Source organism: Cucurbita pepo, chromosome 18 (assembly GCF_057944985.1).
Source record: "Cucurbita pepo subsp. pepo isolate OVF chromosome 18, ASM5794498v1, whole genome shotgun sequence".
Lineage (NCBI taxonomy): Eukaryota > Viridiplantae > Streptophyta > Magnoliopsida > Cucurbitales > Cucurbitaceae > Cucurbita > Cucurbita pepo.
In genome coordinates this window covers 10027065-10049116 of record NC_141815.1, presented here as the reverse complement: position 1 = coordinate 10049116, position 22052 = coordinate 10027065, and the positions used below count along the sequence as shown (strand labels likewise).

Genomic DNA, 22052 nt, shown 5'->3' with positions numbered 1-22052 from the left:
AAAATAGTCTTAGTACTATATTTAATGTACTTTCATTAAAATAAAAAAAAAACTAAAATTAAATGGATTAAATAAATACAATTTATGACCAAACATATGACAGTATTTATTAAAAAAGAAACTAATTTATAATTCAACAAAAAGATTTTAACCACAGAGCATGAGAGTGACGTGGCGGTTAGATAGGCAATGTGGTCCCACAACTCCCATCGGTGGTGTTTTCCCGCCAATTCCAACCGTATATAAGAATCATTTCCGTATTCAGAATCCACGAAACCCCAATTCTCCTTCTGCTACTGCTCTAAACCCTTTCCAGTTTCCCATGGCCTCTCAAGCTCTCACTGAGTACGAGCGCAAGAGGCTCGAGAACATTCGCCGCGACGATGAAATGATGGCCGCCCTCAAGCTTCAGTCCAAAGCCTCTGAACTCTCTGCTGCCTCCAAGCGTCAAAGGTCCCTCTCTAACTCTTTCTACTGATTTCTGTATCCTACTTCGTTTTTTCTCTGTTTTGTTTGTGATCTCTTTGTCATTCCCCTTCCAGAGTTGAAACCAAATCGGAAAAGGTTTATCCGACGAGCAAGCCTAAAATCGATACTCCGATAGTTTTACGCCGCTCTTTGCGTGCTAGAGGAACTCCCCCTGATCCCAAAAGTGTTTCAGATGATATTACGGAGCCGGCTATTAAAATTAAATCGATTGGATTGGGACGAAAAATTTAATCCTAGTTCTTGGTTCATACAGAAAAAATCTTTCCACACTCCCTATGATCGGTTTAAACGAGAATTTTAACTTTGTTAGAGGCGGGTCTTAGTTTTTAGTAATAATATTAATCCAAATTAAAGTAAAATAAAACATAATTATATTTGATAAATATTGATATGAACCAAGAGACATCATTCATACAATATACTTCAATGAAGATGTGAAGAAAATGTTGTCAAAATTATCAAAAGAGGTTGCAATTCATGTCAGATTGAAGAGGAATGAAGTTTGATGGTTATAAATTTTGGGTGGGTTACACTTTAGAGTAATTTAGAGTTATTGTATTTTAAGAAATTTTATTTACTTTAGGTTACATTTACATAATGGCTAATTATGACCATTCAGTACGAATGTTACAACTTTTAAAATGCCTCTAATAGTTTCATTTTGAGGCTATATAAAGCCATGTATGTTGTATTTGCAGGGAAAATATAGAAAAAACATTTGTGCTTTTCTTTAGCCAATGGCTAAGTTTCTTTGCAATTTTATGTAGTTTAGATTGTATGTAGAATCATTCAAGCTCGACATGATCAATCTTGCTTGTGGAGTGATTCGAATCTCAATCAAGTGTTCTTGCATTGAGATATTTGATCAACAAGAATAATTCAAGCTAGACATGATCGATCTTGCTTGTGGAGTGATTCGAATCTCAAACAATGTTCTTGCCTTGAGATATTCGATCAACAAGGTAATCCGAATCTTATTCCCCTTATATTGATTCCTTCATCTTATCAAATATACATCCAAAACATAAATTTTAAATTCACATCAAAACTTATTCTAACTCAATACATTGATTTCAATTATCATTTATATAATGCTAATTGTAACCAAAATTCTAATCTCAAACCAATAAATAAATAAATAAAATGATTTTGTTTTTGTAGCAGGACCATGAACAAAATGCTACATGCTCATTGCCACATCCGCCAACCTGTTACTGGAACAGCCCGTAGGGTCTGGGAAGCCACAGAAGGTATCAACCAACTCTGCTCGGCACTGGTTGTAACCACTCCAGCTCTGCAGGTTTACTCATTTAGCAACCCACAGCCGATCATGGGGTTTCTTGAATCAACTCCCTCGCCTTCTCCATTTCCTATAAGAAGAGCCTGCCGGAGAAAGAAGGGATATTCCAAGTGTTTTTGGAGATTTTCTTCTTCGTTTTGCTTGTTTTTGGTCAGCTATGGGCGATATTTCGTTGGAAGATGTCAAGAATGAGAACGTTGATCTAGTAAGAACATTGATTCATTGTTTCTTTTGTTTTGTTTTTGCGATTCTCTGTTTTTTTTGTGTTTTGATCTTTGTTTTTCTATGTGGGTTCTTGTAGGAACGGATTCCTGTGGAGGAAGTTTTTGAGAAACTAAAATGCACAAAAGAAGGATTGAGCACAGCAGAAGGAGAAAAGAGACTCCAAATTTTTGGTCCTAACAAGCTTGAAGAGAAAAAAGAGAGCAAAGTTTTGAAGTTCTTGGGGTTTATGTGGAATCCTCTATCATGGGTTATGGAATCTGCGGCAATCATGGCCATTGCCCTGGCTAATGGAGGGGTACTTATACGTTTTACCCAAATTTGTTCTTGTTCGTTCTCTTACACTTAGAAACTCAAGGTAGATTGTGGTTTAAAATGCAGGGGAAACCACCGGATTGGCAAGATTTTGTTGGGATTATTGTGTTGTTGATCATTAACTCTACCATTAGTTTCATTGAAGAGAACAATGCTGGAAATGCAGCTGCTGCTCTCATGGCTGGTTTGGCCCCCAAGACCAAGGTATTTGCCTTCCTTTTTGAAGTTTTGGGTGGGTTAATTTGGTGTCGTTGTTGAGAGTTGTTGGAAGAGGAGTCCCATGTCGGGTAATGGAGTTGATCGTGAGTTTATAAGTAAGGAATACATCTCCATTGGTATGAGGCTGTTGGGAAACTAAAAGTAAAGCTATAAGAGCTTATGCTCAAAGTGGATAATATCATACAATTGTGGAGAGTTGTGATTCCTAACTCGGTATCGGAGTCATGTCGTTAACTTAGCTATGTCAATAGAATCCTCGAATGTCGAACAAAGAAGTTGTGAGCCTTGAAAGTGTAGTCAAAAGTGACTCAAGTGTTGAACGAAGGGTGTGGTTTGTTTGAGGGCTCTAGAGAAGGAGTCGAGCCTCGATTAAGGGGAGACTGTTTGAGCTCTCCAAAGGCCTCAGGGAGGCTCTATGCTGCACTTTGTTCGAGGGGAGAATTGTTGGTAATTGTTGGGAGAGGAGCCCTACATCGGCTAATTAAGGGGTATTGATCATGGGTTTATAAGTAAGGAATACATCTCCATTGGTACGAGGCCTTTTGGAAAAATCAAAAGTAAAGTCACGAGAGTTTATGTCAAAGTGGACAATATCATACAATTGTAGAGAATCATGATTCCTAACAATCATGAGAAGAGATTTCTCTCTAACTCTTGGATGTCATTGGAAGGATTTGTTGGGTTTTGAAGTTATATGAGCACGTGATTGAATTTCTCTAACCCATCCACTTAAACTTTCGAGTTTAGTGATAATTTAACACTAGATAATGCAGTTCATGAGATGTTGTTTTTCAACTTGTGTAGGTTCTAAGAGATGGAAAGTGGAAAGAAGAGGAGGCAGCCATTCTTGTTCCAGGGGATGTGATCAGCGTTAAATTAGGAGATATTATCCCGGCCGATGCACGTCTCTTAGAAGGCGATCCTCTGAAGATTGACCAGTCTGCTCTTACGGGTGAATCTTTGCCTGTCACCAAGAATCCTGGTGATGGAGTGTTCTCTGGCTCCACCTGCAAGCAAGGTGAGATTGAGGCCGTTGTTATTGCCACTGGAGTGCATACCTTTTTGGGAAAGGCAGCTCACCTTGTGGACAGCACCAACCAAGTTGGTCATTTCCAAAAGGTAAAAGAAAAACTCTTGATTCTTGCATAACCAAAGTAACATAGGATTCATGGCAAGATTTGTGGTTCTAATGGTTTATCATTGATCAGGTGTTGACGGCCATTGGAAACTTCTGTATATGCTCGATCGCGGTCGGGATGGTCATTGAGATTCTAGTAATGTTTGCTATCCAGCACAGAGCATACAGAGAGGGCATTGACAACTTGTTGGTGCTTCTCATTGGAGGCATTCCCATAGCAATGCCAACCGTTCTTTCAGTAACCATGGCCATCGGATCGCATCGCCTTTCGCAGCAAGGTGCCATCACCAAGAGGATGACAGCCATTGAAGAGATGGCTGGGATGGATGTCCTGTGCAGTGACAAGACAGGAACTCTCACCCTCAACAAGCTCACAGTAGACAAGTCCCTGATTGAGGTCAAGCTCACATAGTTTCACTCATTGGCTTTGATCATGGCTCATCATGGTGCATTTCTGACTGCAGGTGTTTGTACCAAACATGGACAAGGACGCTGTCATGCTGTTTGCTGCAAGAGCGTCGAGAGTCGAAAATCAAGACGCCATCGATGCCTGCATTGTCGGAATGTTGGATGACCCCAAAGAGGTTTTATACGCAGCTTTGTTTTTATGTTCATGGGCTTCCTTTTACTGAACCTTTTGTGGTATACTGAACCCTTTGGCTCTCTTAAAGGCAAGAGCAGGAATAACTGAGGTGCATTTCTTGCCGTTTAACCCGGTCGATAAACGTACTGCCATTACCTACATCGACACAGATGGTAACTGGCACAGAAGCAGCAAGGGCGCTCCTGAACAGGTAGTGTTGTTGTCTGATAGCCAATGTTACTTATGAAGAACCACATTTGTTTTAGATGCCTAACTCTGTCATTTTGGTATTAGATCATTGACCTTTGTGACCTTAGAGGTGAAGTAAGGCAGAAAGCTCATACCATTATCGATAACTACGCTAATCGCGGTCTTCGTTCGTTGGCCGTTGGTCGACAGGTGAATTGTGTGAATATATATACAAAATAGGTTCATTAACTCGTAGAATGAATAGGCTCTCTTATTACCTCTAAACCTTGTTTGCCATCATGTTTAGACTGTTAAAGACAAGGACAAGGAAAGTGGTGGAGAACCATGGGAATTTGTTGGTCTCTTGCCTCTATTTGATCCTCCAAGGCATGATAGTGCAGAAACCATTCGCCGAGCTCTAGAACTTGGTGTTAATGTTAAGATGATCACTGGTGACCAACTTGCAATAGGGAAAGAAACCGGTCGGAGGCTCGGCATGGGCACGAACATGTATCCGTCCTCGTCTTTGCTCGGGCAAAGCATGGATGAGTCAATTGCTTCTATTCCTGTTGATGAACTCATTGAGAAGGCTGATGGGTTTGCAGGAGTCTTCCCAGGTAATCACGTAAAAGAGATTGTTAGGAATCACAACCCTCCCCAATGGTATGATATTGTCCACTTTGAGCATAAGCTCTCATGGCTTTGCTTTGGGCTTCCCCAAAAGGCCTCAAACCAATGGAGATGTATTCCTTACTTATAAACCCATGATCATTCCCTAAATTAACCAACGTTGGACTCCCTCCCACCCCAACTAAACTAGTCATTTGTGGATTGCAGAACACAAGTATGAGATTGTTAAGAGACTTCAGGAGAGGAAACATATTTGTGGCATGACAGGAGATGGTGTCAATGATGCTCCTGCTCTCAAGAGGGCGGACATCGGTATCGCTGTGGCTGATGCAACCGACGCAGCACGAAGCGCATCAGACATTGTCTTGACCGAGCCAGGACTAAGTGTGATTGTGAGTGCTGTGTTAACCAGTAGAGCCATCTTTCAAAGAATGAAAAACTACACTATCTATGCAGTTTCCATTACAATACGTATTGTGTTGGGATTCATGCTTGTTGCTCTCATCTGGAGGTTTGATTTCTCGCCTTTTATGGTCCTTATCATTGCCATCCTAAACGATGGAACCATCATGACCATTTCAAAGGATAGGGTGAAGCCATCACCTGTGCCTGACTCATGGAGACTCAAAGAGATTTTTGCTACTGGTGTTGTCCTTGGAACATACATGGCCTTCGCGACCGTGTTTTTCTTCTGGCTCGCCAACGAAACCGTCTTCTTCCCGGTGAGAAAACGATATGGTGCCCTGAACGTTAAACACAAAGTTGACATTGTATACTAACATGTCAACATTGTCTGCAGAAAACATTTGGTGTAAAGCCACTCAAAGATCTTGCTGAGATGAACTCTGCTCTCTATCTTCAAGTGAGCATTATCAGTCAAGCTCTCATCTTTGTCACCAGGTCAAGAAGTTGGTCCTTTGTTGAATGCCCTGGTTTCTTGCTAGTTATTGCCTTCCTTGCTGCACAGTTGGTAAGAACAACACTTCTTCTTCTACCTCCTCTCAAACCCTATTCAAAATTACCCATTCTTTGTAACGGCTCAAGCCCACCGCTTGTACATATTGTCCTCTTTGGACTTTCACTTTCGAGCTTCCTCTCAAGGTTTTTAAAATTCGTTTGCTAGGGAGAGGTTTCCACACTGGTGTTTCGTTCTCTTCCCTAATCGATATGAGATTTCACAATCCATCCCTTTTCGTGACCTAGCGTCCTTGCTGGCACACAGCCTCGTGTCCACCCTCCTTCGGGGCTTACCTCCTCGCTGGCACATCGCCCAATGTCTAGCTCTGATACCATTTGTAATGGCCTAAGCCCACTATTAGCAGATATCGTCCTCTTTGGGCTTACCCTTTCGGGATTCCCCTCAAAGTTTTTAAAACGCCTATGCTAGGGAGAGGTTTCCACACCCTTATAAAGGATATTGCATTCTCCTCCCCAACCGACGTGGGATCTCACATTGTTTCTCCTAATTCTGTATTCTGCTATATACCCTTTCAGGTTGCCACTCTAATTGCTGTATACTCCGAATGGGACTTTGCAAGGATCAAGGGCATTGGGTGGGGATGGGCAGGAGCCATCTGGTTATTCAGTATTGTCACTTACTTCCCACTTGATGTCCTCAAATTTGCAATCCGTTATGGCCTCAGCGGCAAGGCCTGGGACAACATGCTCGAGAATAAGGTCCGTGTTCGAACTTCTGTAATGTCATTTTACTTATAGGGTGTCGTGCTAACGAATGTTCTCGACCATTCTGCTACCGTAGACTGCGTTTACAACGAAGAAGGATTACGGAAAAGGCGAAAGAGAGGCACAATGGGCAATAGCCCAACGTACAAGGCATGGCCTGCAGCCACCAGAAACCATATTTCATGAAAAGAGCAGCTACGAGGAACTTTCAGCCATAGCCGAGCAAGCGAAGAAAAGAGCTGAAATTGCCAGGTAAATTGGAAAACAAATCAATACCGAGCACTTAAAAAGTCATTCCAAGCAGGACGATCACGAATTGTATGAACTTTTTAGTAAGTGTTTGAATGTTGAACGGTGCAGGCTGAGGGAACTCCACACTTTGAAGGGCCATGTGGAGTCAGTGGTGAAGTTGAAGGGGTTGGACATTGACACTATCCAACAACACTACACTGTTTGATCTGTGATGGAGTGGACAACATTTGGCTAACTTTCAACAAAAACGAAGGAGGAATAATTTAAAAAATGAAAAGAAAAATATATTATAGATGGTGAAATGGGTAGCTTTGCAACTCTTATAAGGAAAATATATTGTAGAGTGATGATGAAAAAGTTAAAATTCTTCTTAAATTAATAAAACTACTTTTAAACTTTTACTTTTTGTTACTCGATTTTACGTTAAAACATTGTTTATAAGAATGTAGAAATCTCTCCCTTTAAGACGCGTTTTAAATCCGCGAGGCTCACAGTGATACGTAACGAGCTAAAACGAATAATATCCACTTGCGGTGGACTTGGACTGTTACAAAGGATATTAGAGCCAGTCATCAAACGGTGTGTCAACGAGAACGTTGGATCCACAAGGAGTAGATTGTGAGATTTCACCTTTGTTGGAGAGGGAGCAAAACATTTCTTATAACGATGTGAAAATCCTTCCCAGTATCCAATAGATGCATTTTAAAATTATAAGGCTGACCGTAATAGACCAAATCGAACAATATTTCATAGCGGTGGGCTTTAGTGTAAAAAACATCCTCAACTTTCAATTTTAAAACTTTAAAAAGTTAAAAAGTAGTCTTAGTACTATATTTAATGTACTTTCATTAAAATAAAAATAAAAACTAAAATTAAATGGATTAAATAAATACAATATATGATGAAATGACATAATATTTATTAAAAAAGAAACTAAATTTATAATTCAACAAAAAGATTTTAACCATAGAGCATGAGAGCGACGTGGCGGTTAAATAGGCAATGTAGTCCAACAACTCCCACCCGTGTTTTCCCGCCAACTCCAACCGTATATAAGAATCCTTTCCATATTTCGAAGTCCACGAAACCCCAATTCTCCTTCTGCTTCTGCCCTAAACACTTTCCGTTTCCCATGGCCTCTCAAGCTCTCACTGAGTACGAGCGCAAGAGGCTCGAGAACATTCGCCGCAACGATGAAATGATGGCCGCCCTCAAGCTTCAGTCCAAAGCCTCTGAACTCTCTGCTGCCTCCAAGCGTCAAAGGTCTCTCTCCAACTCTTTCTACTGATTTCTGTATCCTACTTCGGTTTTTCTCTGTTTTCTTTGTGATCTCTTTGTTATACCCCTTCCAGAGTTGAAACCAAATGGGAAAGGGTTTATCCGAAGACCAAACCTAAAAATCGATACTACCATAGTTTTACGGCGCTCTTTGCGTGCTAGAGGAATTCTCCCTGATGCCAAAAGTGTTTCAGATGATATTACGAAGCCGGCTACTAAAATTAAATCGATAGGATAGGGTTGGGACGAAAAATTTAATCCTACTTTTTGGTTCTGTATAGCTAACCAAAAAAATCTTTCCACACACCCTATAGTTGGGTTAAACGAGAATTTTAACTTTGTTAGAGGCGGATCTTAGTTTTTAGTAATAATATTAATCCAAATTAAAGTAAAATAAAACATAATTATATTTGATAAATATACATCCAAAACATAAATTTTAAATTCACATCAAAACTTATTCTAACTCAATACATTGATTTCAATTATCCTTTATATAATGCTAATTGTAACCAAAATTCCAATCTCTCACGAAAAAAGAAAAAACCAATAAATAAATAAATAAAATGATTTTGTTTTTGTAGCAGGACCATGAACAAAATGCTACATGCTCATCTGCCACATCCGCCAACCTGTTACTGGAACAGCCCGTAGGGTCTGGGAAGCCACAGAAGGTATCAACCAACTCTGCTCGGCACTGGTTGTAACCACTCCAGCTCTGCAGGTATACTCATTAGCAACCCACAGCCGATCATGGGGTTTCTTGAATCAACTCCCTCGCCTTCTCCATTTCCTATAAGAAGAGCCTGCCGGAGAAAGAAGGGATATTCGAAGTGGTTTTTGGAGATTTTCTTCTTCGTTTTGCTTGTTTTTGGTCAGCTATGGGTGATATTTCGTTGGAAGATGTCAAGAATGAGAACGTTGATCTAGTAAGAACATTGATTCATTGTTTCTTTTGTTTGTTTTTGCGATTCTCTGTTTTTTTGTGTTTTGATCTTTGTTTTTTCATGTGGGTTCTTGTAGGAACGGATTCCTGTGGAGGAAGTTTTTGAGAAACTAAAGTGCACTAAAGATGGATTGAGCACAGCAGAAGGAGAAAAGAGACTCCAAATTTTTGGCCCTAACAAGCTTGAAGAGAAAAAAGAGAGCAAAGTTTTGAAGTTCTTGGGGTTTATGTGGAATCCTCTATCATGGGTTATGGAATCTGCGGCAATCATGGCCATTGCCCTGGCTAATGGAGGGGTACTTATACATTTTACCCAAATTTGTTCTTGTTCGTTCTCTTACACTTAGAAACTCAAGGTAGATTGTGGTTTAAAATGCAGGGGAAACCACCGGATTGGCAAGATTTTGTTGGGATTATTGTGTTGTTGATCATTAACTCTACCATTAGTTTCATTGAAGAGAACAATGCTGGAAATGCAGCTGCTGCTCTCATGGCTGGTCTGGCCCCCAAAACCAAGGTATTTGCATTCCTTTTCGAAGTTTTGGGTGGGTTAATATGGTGTCATGGTTAAGAATGTTGGGAGAGGAGTCCCACGTCGGCTAATGGGGTCCCACGTCGGCTAATGGGGTTGATCATGAGTTTATAAGTAAGGAATACATCTTCATTGATATGAGGTTGTTGGTAAAACTAAAAGTAAAGCTATGAGAGCTTATGCTCAAAGTGGATAATATCATACCATTGTGGAGAGTTGTGATTCCTAACATGGTATCAGAGTCATGCTCTTAACTTAGATATGTCAATAGAATCCTCTAATGTCGAACGAAGGGTGTGCTTTGTTCGAGGGCTCTAGAGAAGGAGTCGAACCTCGATTAAGGAGAGATTGTTTGAGGGCTCTATAGGCCTCAAGGGAGGCTCTATGGTGTACTTTGTTCGGGGGGATGATTGTTGAGAATTGTTGGGAGAGGAGTCCCACATCACTAATTAAGGGGTTATCATAGGTTTATAAGTAAGGAATATATCTCTATTCGTATGAGATCTTTTGGGGCAACCGAAAGTAAACCCACGAGAGCTTATGCTCAAAGTGGACAATATCATACCATTATAGAGAGTCGTGATTCCAAACAATCATAACAAGAAATATTTCTCTCCAACTCTTTGGATGTCAATGGAAGGATTTGTTGGGTCTCGAAGTTATATGAGAACATGATTAAATTTACTCTAACCCATCCACTTAAACTTTTGAGTTTAGTGTTGATTTAACACAATGCGGTTCATGAGAATGTTGTTTTTCAACTTGTGTAGGTTCTAAGAGATGGAAAGTGGAAAGAAGAGGAGGCAGCAATTCTGGTTCCAGGGGATGTGATTAGCGTTAAATTAGGAGATATTATCCCTGCCGATGCACGTCTCTTAGAAGGCGATCCTCTGAAGATCGACCAGTCTGCTCTTACCGGTGAATCTTTGCCTGTCACCAAGAATCCTGGTGATGGAGTGTTCTCTGGCTCCACCTGCAAGCAAGGAGAGATCGAGGCCGTTGTTATTGCCACTGGAGTGCATACCTTTTTCGGGAAGGCAGCTCATCTTGTGGACAGCACCAACCAAGTTGGTCATTTCCAAAAGGTAAAAGAAAAACTCTTGATTCTTGCATAACCAAAGTAACGTAGGATTCATGGCAAGATTCGTGGTTCTAATGGTTTATCATTGATCAGGTGTTGACCGCCATTGGAAACTTCTGTATATGCTCGATCGCGGTCGGGATGGTCATTGAGATTCTAGTAATGTTTGCTATCCAGCACAGAGCATACAGAGAGGGCATTGACAACTTGTTGGTGCTTCTCATTGGAGGCATTCCCATTGCCATGCCAACAGTTCTTTCAGTAACCATGGCCATCGGATCGCATCGCCTTTCGCAGCAAGGTGCCATCACCAAGAGGATGACAGCCATTGAAGAGATGGCTGGAATGGATGTCCTGTGCAGTGACAAGACAGGAACTCTCACCCTGAACAAGCTCACAGTAGACAAGTCCCTGATTGAGGTCAAGCTCACATAGTTTCACTCATTGGCTTTGATCATGGCTCATCATGGTGCATTTATGACTGCAGGTGTTTGTACCAAACATGGACAAGGACGCTGTCATGCTGTTTGCTGCAAGAGCGTCGAGAGTCGAAAATCAAGACGCCATCGATGCCTGCATTGTTGGAATGTTGGATGACCCCAAAGAGGTTTAATACTCAGCTTTGTTTTTATGTTCATGGGCTTCCTTTTACTGAACCTTTTGTGGTATACTGAACCATTTGGCTCTCTTAAAGGCAAGAGCAGGAATAACTGAGGTGCATTTCTTGCCGTTTAACCCGGTCGATAAACGTACTGCCATTACCTACATCGACACAGATGGTAACTGGCACAGAAGCAGCAAGGGCGCTCCTGAACAGGTAGTGTTGTTGTCTGATAGCCAATGTCACTTATGAAGAACCACATTTGTTTTAGATGCCTAACTCTGTCATTTTGGTATTAGATCATTGACCTTTGTGACCTTAAAGGTGAAGCAAGGCAGAAAGCTCATACCATTATCGATAACTACGCTAATCGCGGTCTTCGTTCGTTGGCCGTTGGTCGACAGGTGAATTGTGTGAATATATATACAAAATAGGTTCATTAACTCATAGAATGAATAGGCTTTCTTATTACCTCTAAACCTTGTTTGCCATCATGTTTAGACTGTTAAAGACAAGGACAAGGAAAGTGCTGGAGAACCATGGGAATTTGTTGGTCTCTTGCCTCTATTTGATCCTCCAAGGCACGATAGTGCAGAAACCATTCGCCGAGCTCTAGAACTTGGTGTTAATGTTAAGATGATCACTGGTGACCAACTTGCAATAGGGAAAGAAACCGGTCGGAGGCTCGGCATGGGCACGAACATGTATCCGTCCTCGTCTTTGCTCGGGCAAAGCACGGATGAGTCAATTGCTTCTATTCCTGTTGATGAACTCATTGAGAAGGCTGATGGGTTTGCAGGAGTCTTCCCGGGTAATCACGTTATACTTTTAACCACAAGAAATTGTTATGAATCACAACTCTCCACAATGGTATGATATTGTCCACTTTGAGCATAAGCTCTCATGGCTTTGCTTTGGGCTTCCCCAAAAGGCCTCAATATCAATGGAGATGTATTTCATACTTATAAGCCCATGATCATTCCCTAAATTAACCAACATGGGACTCCCTCCCACCCCAACTAAACTAGTCATTTGTGGTTTGCAGAACACAAGTATGAGATTGTTAAGAGACTTCAGGAGAGGAAACATATTTGTGGCATGACAGGAGATGGTGTCAATGATGCTCCTGCTCTCAAGAGGGCCGACATCGGTATCGCTGTGGCTGATGCAACCGACGCCGCACGAAGCGCATCAGACATTGTCTTGACCGAGCCAGGACTAAGTGTGATTGTGAGTGCTGTGTTAACCAGTAGAGCCATCTTTCAAAGAATGAAAAACTACACTATCTATGCAGTTTCCATTACAATACGTATTGTGTTGGGATTCATGCTTGTTGCTCTCATCTGGAAGTTTGATTTCTCGCCTTTTATGGTCCTTATCATTGCCATCCTAAACGATGGAACCATCATGACCATTTCAAAGGATAGGGTGAAGCCATCACCTGTGCCTGACTCATGGAGACTCAAAGAGATTTTTGCTACTGGTGTTGTCCTTGGAACATACATGGCCTTCGCGACCGTGTTTTTCTTCTGGCTCGCCAACGAAACCGTCTTCTTCCCGGTGAGAAAACGATATCGTGCCCTGAATGTTAAACACAAAGATGACATTGTGTACTAACATGTCAACATTGTCTGCAGAACACATTTGGCATAAAGCCACTCAGAGGTATTGCTGAGATGAACTCTGCTCTCTATCTTCAAGTGAGCATTATCAGTCAAGCTCTCATCTTTGTCACGAGGTCAAGAAGTTGGTCCTTTGTTGAATGCCCTGGTTTCTTGCTAGTTATTGCCTTCCTTGCTGCACAGTTGGTAAGAACAACACTTCTTCTTCTACCTCCTTTCAAACCCTTTTCAAAACTGCATATTCTTTGTAACAGCCTAAACCCACAAACCCACAACTAGCAGATATGTCCTCTTTGAATTTTCCCTTTCGAGTTTTCCCTCGTTTTTAAAACGCGTCTTCTAGGGGAGGTTTCCACACCCTTATAAAGAATGTTTCGTTCTCCTCCTCTACCGATGTGAGATTTCACAATCCACCCCCTTCAAGGCCCAGCGTCTTTGCTGGCAGTTCTCGTTCCCTTCTCCAATCGATGTTGGTCCCCCTAATCCACCTCCTTCGGAGCCCTAACGTCATTGTTGGCACACTGCCTCGTGTCTACCCGCTTCGGGGCTCAGCCTCCTTGCTGGTACATCACCCAATGTCTAACTCTGATACCATTTGTAACGGCCTAAGCCTACCGTTAGTAGATATTGTTCTCTTTGGGCTTACCCTTTCGGGCTTCCCCTCAAAGTTTTTAAAATGCGCTTGGGAGAGTTTTCCACACTCTTACAAAGGGTATTTCGTTCTCCTCCCCAACGGATGTGGGATCTCACATTGTTTTCTCCTGATTCTGTATTCTGCTACCTGGCTTTCAGGTTGCCACTCTAATTGCTGTATACTCCAAATGGGACTTTGCAAGGATCAAAGGCATTGGGTGGGGATGGGCAGGAGCCATCTGGTTATTCAGTATTGTCACTTACTTCCCACTTGATGTCCTCAAAGTTGCAATCCGTTATGGCCTCAGCGGCAAGGCCTGGGACAACATGCTCGAGAATAAGGTCCGTGTTCGAACTTCTGTAATGTCATTTTACTTATAGGGTGTCGTGCTAACGAATGTTCTCGACCATTCTGCTACCGTAGACTGCGTTTACAACGAAGAAGGATTACGGAAAAGGCGAAAGAGAGGCACAATGGGCAATAGCCCAACGTACAAGGCATGGCCTGCAGCCACCAGAAACCATATTTCATGAAAAGAGCAGCTACGAGGAACTTTCAGCGATTGCAGAGCAAGCGAAGAAAAGAGCTGAAATTGCCAGGTAAATTGGAAAACAAATCAATATCGAACACTTAGAAAGTCATTCCAAGCACGACGACCACGAATTGTATGAACTTTTTAGTAAGTGTTTGAATGTTGAACGGTGCAGGCTGAGGGAACTCCACACTTTGAAGGGCCATGTAGAGTCGGTGGTGAAGTTGAAGGGGTTGGACATTGACACTATCCAACAGCACTACACTCTTTGATATGTGATGGAGTGGACAACATTTGGCTGACTTTCAACAAAAACGAAGAACAAATAATTTAAAAATTAAAAGAAAAATGTCTTATAGATGGTGAAATGGGTTATTCTTTCTTTTGTACTTGTAACTCTTAATTAAGGAAAATATATTGTAGACTGAAGTTCTTAATCTAGGACAAAATAAGCTGAAAAAGTTAAATTTCTTGTAATAATATAGACATTATATCCATAGTAGTTTGTGTTATAATTTATTGGTTAAATTAATAAAAATACCTTTAAACTTTGTACTATGGAAATCTGTCTCTTGGAGGGTTTGCGTTTCAAAACCGTGAGGCTCACAGCAATACGTAATGAGCCAAAACATAAAATATTTGCTAGCGGTGGGCTTAGGCTGTTACAAATGGTATTAGATCCAATTATGGGGCAGAGTGTCAACGAGAATGCTAGAACGCTGGATCTTAAGGTGTAGATTGTGAGATTCCACATTGATTAGAGAAAGAAGCAAAACATTTCTTATAAGGATGTTGAAACCCCTCCTCGGTACCCAATGGATGCGTTTTAAAATTATGAGGTTGACAACGATATTAACGAATCAAATCGGACAATATTTTCTAGTGGTGAGATTGGGTGTAAAAATAAAAATAAAAATAAAAAAGTTAAAAGATACTCTATTGTATTCGGAAAATTTTAATGTACTTCCATTAAAAGAAAAAAGAAAAAAAAAACTAAAATTAAAAGGATTAAATAAATACAATTTATGAACAAACTTATGAAAATATTTCTTATAAAAAATACTAAATTTATAATTGAACAAAAATATTTTAGCCACAGAGCATGAGAGTGACGTGGCGGTTAAATAGGCAATGTGGCCCCTCAACCCGTCGGTGGTGTTTTCCCGCCAACTCCAACTGTATATAAGAATCATTCCATATTTCGAACTCCACGAAACCCCAATTCTCCTTCTACTTCTACTTCTGCCCTAAACCCTTTCCGTTTCCCATGGCCTCTCAAGCTCTCACGGAGTACGAGCGCAAGAGGCTCGAGAACATTCGCCGCAACGATGAAATGATGGCCGCCCTCAAGCTTCAGTCCAAAGCCTCTGAACTCTCTGCTGCCTCCAAGCGTCAAAGGTCTCTCTCTAACTCTTCCTACTGATTTCTGTATCCTACTTCGTTTTTTCTCTGTTTTGTTTGTGATCTCTTTGTTATTCCCCTTCCAGAGTGGAAACCAAATCGGAAAAGGTTTATCCGAAGACCAAACCTAAAATCGATACTCCGATAGTTTTACGGCGCTCTTTGCGTGCTAGAGGAATTCCCCCTGATGCCAAAAGTGTTTCTGATGATATTACGGAGCCGGCTACTAAGATTCGGAAGTCAGATCCCAAGTCTATGCCTTCGCGTCGTGTTTCAGGCCCCCTTGAAATGATTGAAGTTTGTAGTGAGAGGGAGTCTCATCGGTCACTGATTGAATCAATTGTAGGTATTTCGATTAAATCTCTGGCAAGCAGGTCAGTGAAAGAGGAATTAGTTGATGATGTTAAGGATTTTAAATTGGAGGAAGGCAATGGAAGTTTCCCGAAAGAGATAAAGACTGAAGGAGGGGGAAATGGGAATTGTTTGAAGATGGAACCTACTGATAATTATCCGAATTTAGTTAAGACACAGACTGAAGAACTAACTAGTGACATTAAAGGTCACTGGACGAGATCGATTAAGATGGAACATAAGAACGATGGAAGTCACTTAAAGGTTGGGTCTTTGGTTCTGAATGCCGACAACATAGCTCGGGTTGTGCCTGGAAGAATAATGGCAGTGCGGTTTTTCCCTTGTCGTGATTCTAGAATGATTGTTGTAGGTAACAAGTTTGGGGAAGTTGGGTTTTGGAATGCTGATCACCAGTCAGAGGAAGGAAATGGTGTTTATTTGTATCACCCGCATTCAGGTCCCATTTCTGGGATTTCAATTCAACGGCATGCATTGTCGAAGGTGCCGTTTTTCTGGGGGAATCTAGGAAGATTTTAAAGATTAGGAATAAGTTTTTGCATTTGATTTTTTGAAATATATGCTATTTTCTATGATCTGGTTTGAGCATGAAAAGGCTCTTGGTTCTTGCGTACAATAATTCGTACTGTGTGAGGATAGATCAATTGGTTCTCAATAGGTTTTATCGTAAAATTCCATTTATTTTACTTTTTTACTGGAGTTCAGATTAAGCGTGCTTATTATTTCTTGGCAAGTTATTCTTGTGATGGAAAAGGTTCACTTAGGCATAGGTGGAAGTAGTCTTTATGTGTCAATAAATATTAGTTCTAGTTAATTGTTGAATTGCTTCTCGAGCATCTGAGACTTGTTTTCATGCCTTCTGTATTTAATGGCATTTCTTAGTAGTCAGTTGTGAACCAGATATTTGACCAAAGGAGACCATGTACTTGAGTGATGGAAGATGCAGTTTTTAGTTAAGGAAAAATAATCTGTTGATCTGTTTGGATGGTTGAAGTGGTTGATTTTGCATGGAGATTTACATCCACACTAGTCATTTTCTTTATTGTCAACATACTTTTTATGGTTTAGGAACGGGATCCCGAATTTTGCATGGCTACTATTGCTGACATTGTGCAATTAGATTTGAATCTGCTAATTATGATTTTTGTGTCATGATTTCAGGTTCATACCAGTTGCTATGATGGATTTATACGGTTGATGGATGCAGAGAAAGAGATGTTTGATCTTTTATATCGCAGTGAATATACTGTATTTTCTCTTTCTCAACAATCAAACGATGCAAACTGCTTATATTTTGCTGAGGGTCGTGGAGGGTTGAATATATTGGATAAAAGGACTGGAAACTGCCCAATGGAATGGATGTTGCATGAAGATAGGATCAATACCATAGATTTTAGTGTAGAAAATTGCAACATCATGGCTACTGGTTCCAGTGATGGAACTGCCTGTCTTTGGGATTTGAGAAGTGTTAATGCTGAAAAGCCCTTGAAGACGATAAACCACAAAAGGGCGATTCATTCTGCTTACTTCTCACCCTCTGGACGCTTCATTGCAACTACTAGGTAAATGGATCATCTTTTGAAACTTTATGATAGGGAAACACTAGTAACAGAGTCAGCATAAAAGGTAAAGGAGAGAATGAATAATGTGTCCTATAGCTCAGGTTCATTGAGTTCTGAACTATCCTTTTAATCTAGCAGTAATTCTTTTCTTCTTTTCTGTACTGTTTTTACTAGAGGACTTAATTTGGTTCATAATTTAAGCTGAAAGGAGGGGAGTGGAATATAGAGGTAAGAATAAAACGTCATTAGTATGCATGAAAATCTATAGTTTTGTTGGCCATTGGGTACTAGAATTTTCTAAATGTCCCCCCCCCCCCAAATCAAAGCACTGGAATTGGGCGAGTGTAGTATTAGGTTTCATGGCTTAATAGTATCATATGATAGCTGTGGGATTAATAGGTTTCATTTCGTGTAGTTTTGACGACAATGTTGGCATAACCGGTGGAGTTAATTTTAAAGATACTTTGATGATACCTCATGATAATCAGACAGGCAGGTGGATTTCTTCTTTCAGGTAAGTTTTGTTGCCCTGTCCTCTTTATCACTTCTTAATTTTTTTTCGCTTTTTCATTTGCATCTTAAATTTACGTATGAGTGGCTCAGTTTCATGTGATGTTCATATCAATATTCGAATCTTGCCAAAAGAATGAAAATGTCTCACTATTTTTTTTATTAAGCATCTTATTTTCTTATGTTAAATATGTAAATGTTTGATGCTCATATCCTAGTATATGAATGATGGTACACTACAATTTTTTTTTAACACTGGGTTGCTAATCTTCTTACATGTAGCATATGTTGTAGTCCACGTATGAATTTTCTTGTGCCTGATCTCTTCAAACTGAATGATGATGCGCTGCATAAAGTTTCTGTAATTGGTGTTTTTTTGGCTGGTTATCAAGTGTGGTTCTGAGAATGAAATATAAGCGATCTCGTTCTTTTAGTGATAATTTGCATGTTGGACTCAAATTTTTAACTATAGTTTCAAGTATATCATGATAAGGAGGCTTTATTATTAATTTTTTCTCCATAAGAAGATTAATGGCATCTGTTTATTTGGAAGCAGAGCAATTTGGGGTTGGGATGACTCGTACATTTTCATTGGAAATATGAAGAGAGCAGTAGACGTTATTTCACGGGCACAACGGAAGAAAGTCTTCGTTTTGCAGAGCCCCAACATATCTGCAATACCATGCAGGTTCGACGCACACCCTTACGATGTTGGAACGTTAGCAGGAGCCACGAGCGGGGGCCAGGTTTATATGTGGACAATGAGTCGAGATATTTAATTTGCTTCTACAGAGTTCTCGGGATAAGAATTTTGTACCATGAATTCCACCCAACAATCAAAAAATACTTTCAGAGGAAGAAAAGAGAGCGTTATCTCTTCTTGCAATTGGATTTCGTGGGGAAAATCGTGTAAATGTTATGCAAATGTTATGCAAATTCTCTATAGCAAGGTCGACAAGTCACTTCATTTTTAAGTGGGTCTGTTCCTATTTGAATTGATTCTTAATTAGGAAGAAGCTTTAACTATTCATTACTTTATTCCAAGAGATTAGTTCAGATGGGATTAGTTCTTCATTACATGAAAGCACAGCCTGTGCTGTTAGTTTCCCAAGCCAACCATGGTACAACAATCCCCTAGAACCAAGCCCTCCAAATAACCAGTACTTGCAAGAGCTGTTAGGTCTTACAATCTCGTCTATACACCCCATAAGAGGAAGAGATCCATGAGGAGTGAGTGGTGGCATTGCTCTAAGACCAGCCCTTGCTCTCCTGAAACTCCACTCCTTTATTGAGGGATAAATGGCAGACACCTTTGGTAAGAGTTCTGCAACCGCCCTTGAGCCTTCCTCTTCTGAAACTTCAGGTGATGAATTTGTTGATTTCCATTCCCATGTTGAACCCATATATAAACTTCTAGGACTCTGTATGGCTAGCCATGCATCTGACAGTATAGAAGGCCCAAGCTCTGGGTATGCATTGCTGAAATTATAGTATTATACCAGATATCAGACTAACAGGATCAAGGGGTTTGAAGTTCAAATCTCGACCCCCGCACGGGCGCAAATTATCAAAAAACCGATACCTGATATCGTCGTGAAGCTGAAAATGAGCTACTACACCTCGGCAAGTTCTCAAAGGAAGCTTTCCAGTAAGTTGAGGAAGCATGATCATTTTAGCACCAAGACAAACAATCACAGCATCGTACGTCCCTGCACAGAAAGTTCTATTACATAAGAAACAGTTTAGTTCCAAGATAATGCTGAGAAGATTTGGCTTGAGAAATTTCACTTACCTTCTAGTTCACCCAGTTCGTTAATAGACTTTTTCTGCAAGAACAACTCCTTGTGACCAAGACTTGAGGGTGATGTTTCCTTGGTCAGATTTTGGCATGCTATAAACAGCGCCTATACATAAGATTGGGAACAAAAAAGATCAAAGATTTGTTTTAATCATAACAGATGGAAGAACAACTTAAGTATCATTTGCTTTGAAGTACTGACCTCAAGATAACGTTGAGAGTTGATATTTACAGCTTGAGGCATATAAAAAGCTGTATTTAGAGGAATGTTAAGCTTAGGAACAAGATTCTGGGCAGCATCTCCATCGATTGTTTCGATTCTGCAGCTATCGAGTCCGTTCTGAGCATTCTGGGTAAATAACAAAGATACTATCAACATCGTTCTGACGTTCTAATCAGAGTAATGAAACACAAATAGAAGGATATAGTTACTTCTTTTAACATCATGAGATTCTTCAAGCTGATTGCAGGCCTCAAGATACCCCTGAAGTAAACAAAAGACAGCAGAAGCATGTCAAGTGATGGGAATGAGTATATATCTCTCAGAAGCTAAAAGAAATGAAGTAACAGACCGTCTTAGAACAACGGATCCATTCATATTATGATATCCATCCATCTCTAAATCCAACTCTTTGGAGCGAAGTGCTGACTCCGCAACGCTTAAAAGCTTTAAGCACTCAGCCCAACACTCGGCACCTTTCCAGAGAGGTTTAACTGACATAATTTGAAGGGATTAGCCAATTTTTGGAAGGGAGATAGGGTAACTTAGTAGGTTGTTGGAACCTTTAGGAGAATAAGGGTGAAGAAGCCCTCCAGCGACTCCAGATGCTCCTCCACCAATGCCAACTTCGTCGTATATATCGATACATAGAGATACGTCCTTGGGACAGAGCTGCAATAAACATAATACGATGAAGTGAAACATTAAGTAACAAGTGTTGGAATGCGATTAAAGCCTCACATTGGCAAGATAAGGAACCTCGAGATAAAACCCAAAGCATACTAATTGGTAGCAGAAGCAAGTACATTCATGATTATGGGAGATCCATTTGTTAAGTTTTTAGGCTCACTACCTTAAGAGAGAATATGTAGATGCAACAATGGCTACGAAGGTTCAATAAACCTTGGATTAGGGCTGACAAAATGAGGGAACATATTTCAAGAGTGGCTGACAAAATGAGGGAACATATTTCAAGAGTGTATGTCATCGCGTAGTCCTAAATCATAAAGAAACATTCACAAACACTTGAATTCCAAAGAGCATTACAAATCACCCAGAATCTAGATTAGGATTCAAAATCCGGATTCGATACTTGATGGCCCTGATGTTCTCCTGCAACAATGTCAAGTTACCTATTTAGTTCTAAGAGTGAAAGATTATTCCCACCAACTAAGCGGGTTCTTTCAACATGTTTTGTCCCCCTCTCACATGCTTCTCAAGAAAATATAGAGGAGGTCGCGCAACAAGTTTGCCTAACTTTGAAATTCTTATGGTTGAGCCACCGAAAAGAAAAGTAAGGTACATTTGTCAGTATAGATAGTAACTTTTAATTCTTTAAAATCTTTTTTAGCCCTTTTATTCTCGAGATGGTTCTCATTTGGGTATCTCATTGATTCATTCACGTACCCTTCTAATCAGGTATCACAAAGTTCAATACACAAAAACCACAGTCCAACAACCAAAAAAGGATTGAAGAAGAAAACAGTGTATGCAGCAGCCTAAGCAAGGTGTTGGTGTATGATGAAACGAAGAGGAAAAAGAAAGCCACAGAGCCGGCGTACCTTCAACAAATGCCAAGTAACTGAAAGCCCAGCAAAACCAGCTCCAAGCACTGCGTACCTACAAAAGGATACCCCTCTCTGAGTACATACATATACATTTATTTCGCAAAGGAACTCAGAAACGCGCCTTAATTAGGTAAAGAAAAGGTTGAAGAAGAACCTCAGAGGACGCCCCGACAGAGAAGAAAGTGCTAACGACGGCGCGGCGGAGTGAACCGCCGAAGCTCCACACACACACACCATAATCGATCCTCTGTTCGATATCTTTTTGAAAATAAGACCTGCCTCCACCTTTTATGTACGCACCCATTTTTTTTCCTTTTTTTTCCCCCAAATTTATTATTATTATTTTATTTTATTTTTACTCTTTTTTTCCCTTATAAT

At 40.5% G+C, this 22052-nt stretch overlaps 4 protein-coding genes across 4 annotated transcripts; 3 read left to right on the top strand and 1 right to left on the bottom strand.

Moving 5' to 3' along the window:
- Positions 1-1689: 1689 nt before the first annotated feature.
- LOC147787353 (ATPase 8, plasma membrane-type) lies at positions 1690-7421 on the top strand. Its single transcript, XM_087119595.1, has 14 exons — positions 1690-1994; positions 2091-2309; positions 2393-2530; positions 3350-3664; positions 3754-4080; positions 4148-4267; positions 4355-4477; positions 4561-4665; positions 4763-5072; positions 5293-5807; positions 5885-6055; positions 6580-6762; positions 6845-7020; positions 7129-7421. Exons 1-14 carry the CDS (start codon positions 1947-1949, stop codon positions 7223-7225), a joined length of 2847 nt encoding a protein of 948 aa, XP_086975721.1. The 5' UTR covers positions 1690-1946; the 3' UTR covers positions 7226-7421.
- Positions 7422-8100: 679 nt separating this feature from the next.
- On the top strand, positions 8101-14804 carry LOC111780584 (ATPase 8, plasma membrane-type). Its single transcript, XM_023661018.2, has 15 exons — positions 8101-8283; positions 8883-9227; positions 9322-9540; positions 9624-9761; positions 10547-10861; positions 10951-11277; positions 11345-11464; positions 11552-11674; positions 11758-11862; positions 11960-12269; positions 12504-13018; positions 13096-13266; positions 13873-14055; positions 14138-14313; positions 14422-14804. The coding sequence occupies exons 2-15, from the start codon at positions 9180-9182 to the stop codon at positions 14516-14518; spliced, it is 2847 nt and encodes a 948-aa protein (XP_023516786.2). The 5' UTR covers positions 8101-8283; positions 8883-9179; the 3' UTR covers positions 14519-14804.
- Positions 14805-15448: 644 nt separating this feature from the next.
- On the top strand, positions 15449-19062 carry DRS1 (DROUGHT SENSITIVE 1). Its single transcript, XM_023661047.2, has 5 exons — positions 15449-15644; positions 15734-16499; positions 17178-17578; positions 17994-18092; positions 18645-19062. Exons 1-5 carry the CDS (start codon positions 15514-15516, stop codon positions 18865-18867), a joined length of 1620 nt encoding a protein of 539 aa, XP_023516815.2. The 5' UTR covers positions 15449-15513; the 3' UTR covers positions 18868-19062.
- Positions 19063-19087: 25 nt separating this feature from the next.
- Positions 19088-21991, bottom strand: LOC111780607 (FAD-dependent oxidoreductase family protein). The gene is made up of 9 exons (XM_023661048.2): positions 21829-21991; positions 21669-21726; positions 20670-20778; positions 20459-20600; positions 20319-20370; positions 20089-20235; positions 19881-19992; positions 19671-19797; positions 19088-19567 (listed from the first exon to the last, which is right to left on the bottom strand). Exons 1-9 carry the CDS (start codon positions 21909-21911, stop codon positions 19108-19110), a joined length of 1290 nt encoding a protein of 429 aa, XP_023516816.2. The 5' UTR covers positions 21912-21991; the 3' UTR covers positions 19088-19107.
- Between the last annotated feature and the right edge of the window lie 61 nt (positions 21992-22052).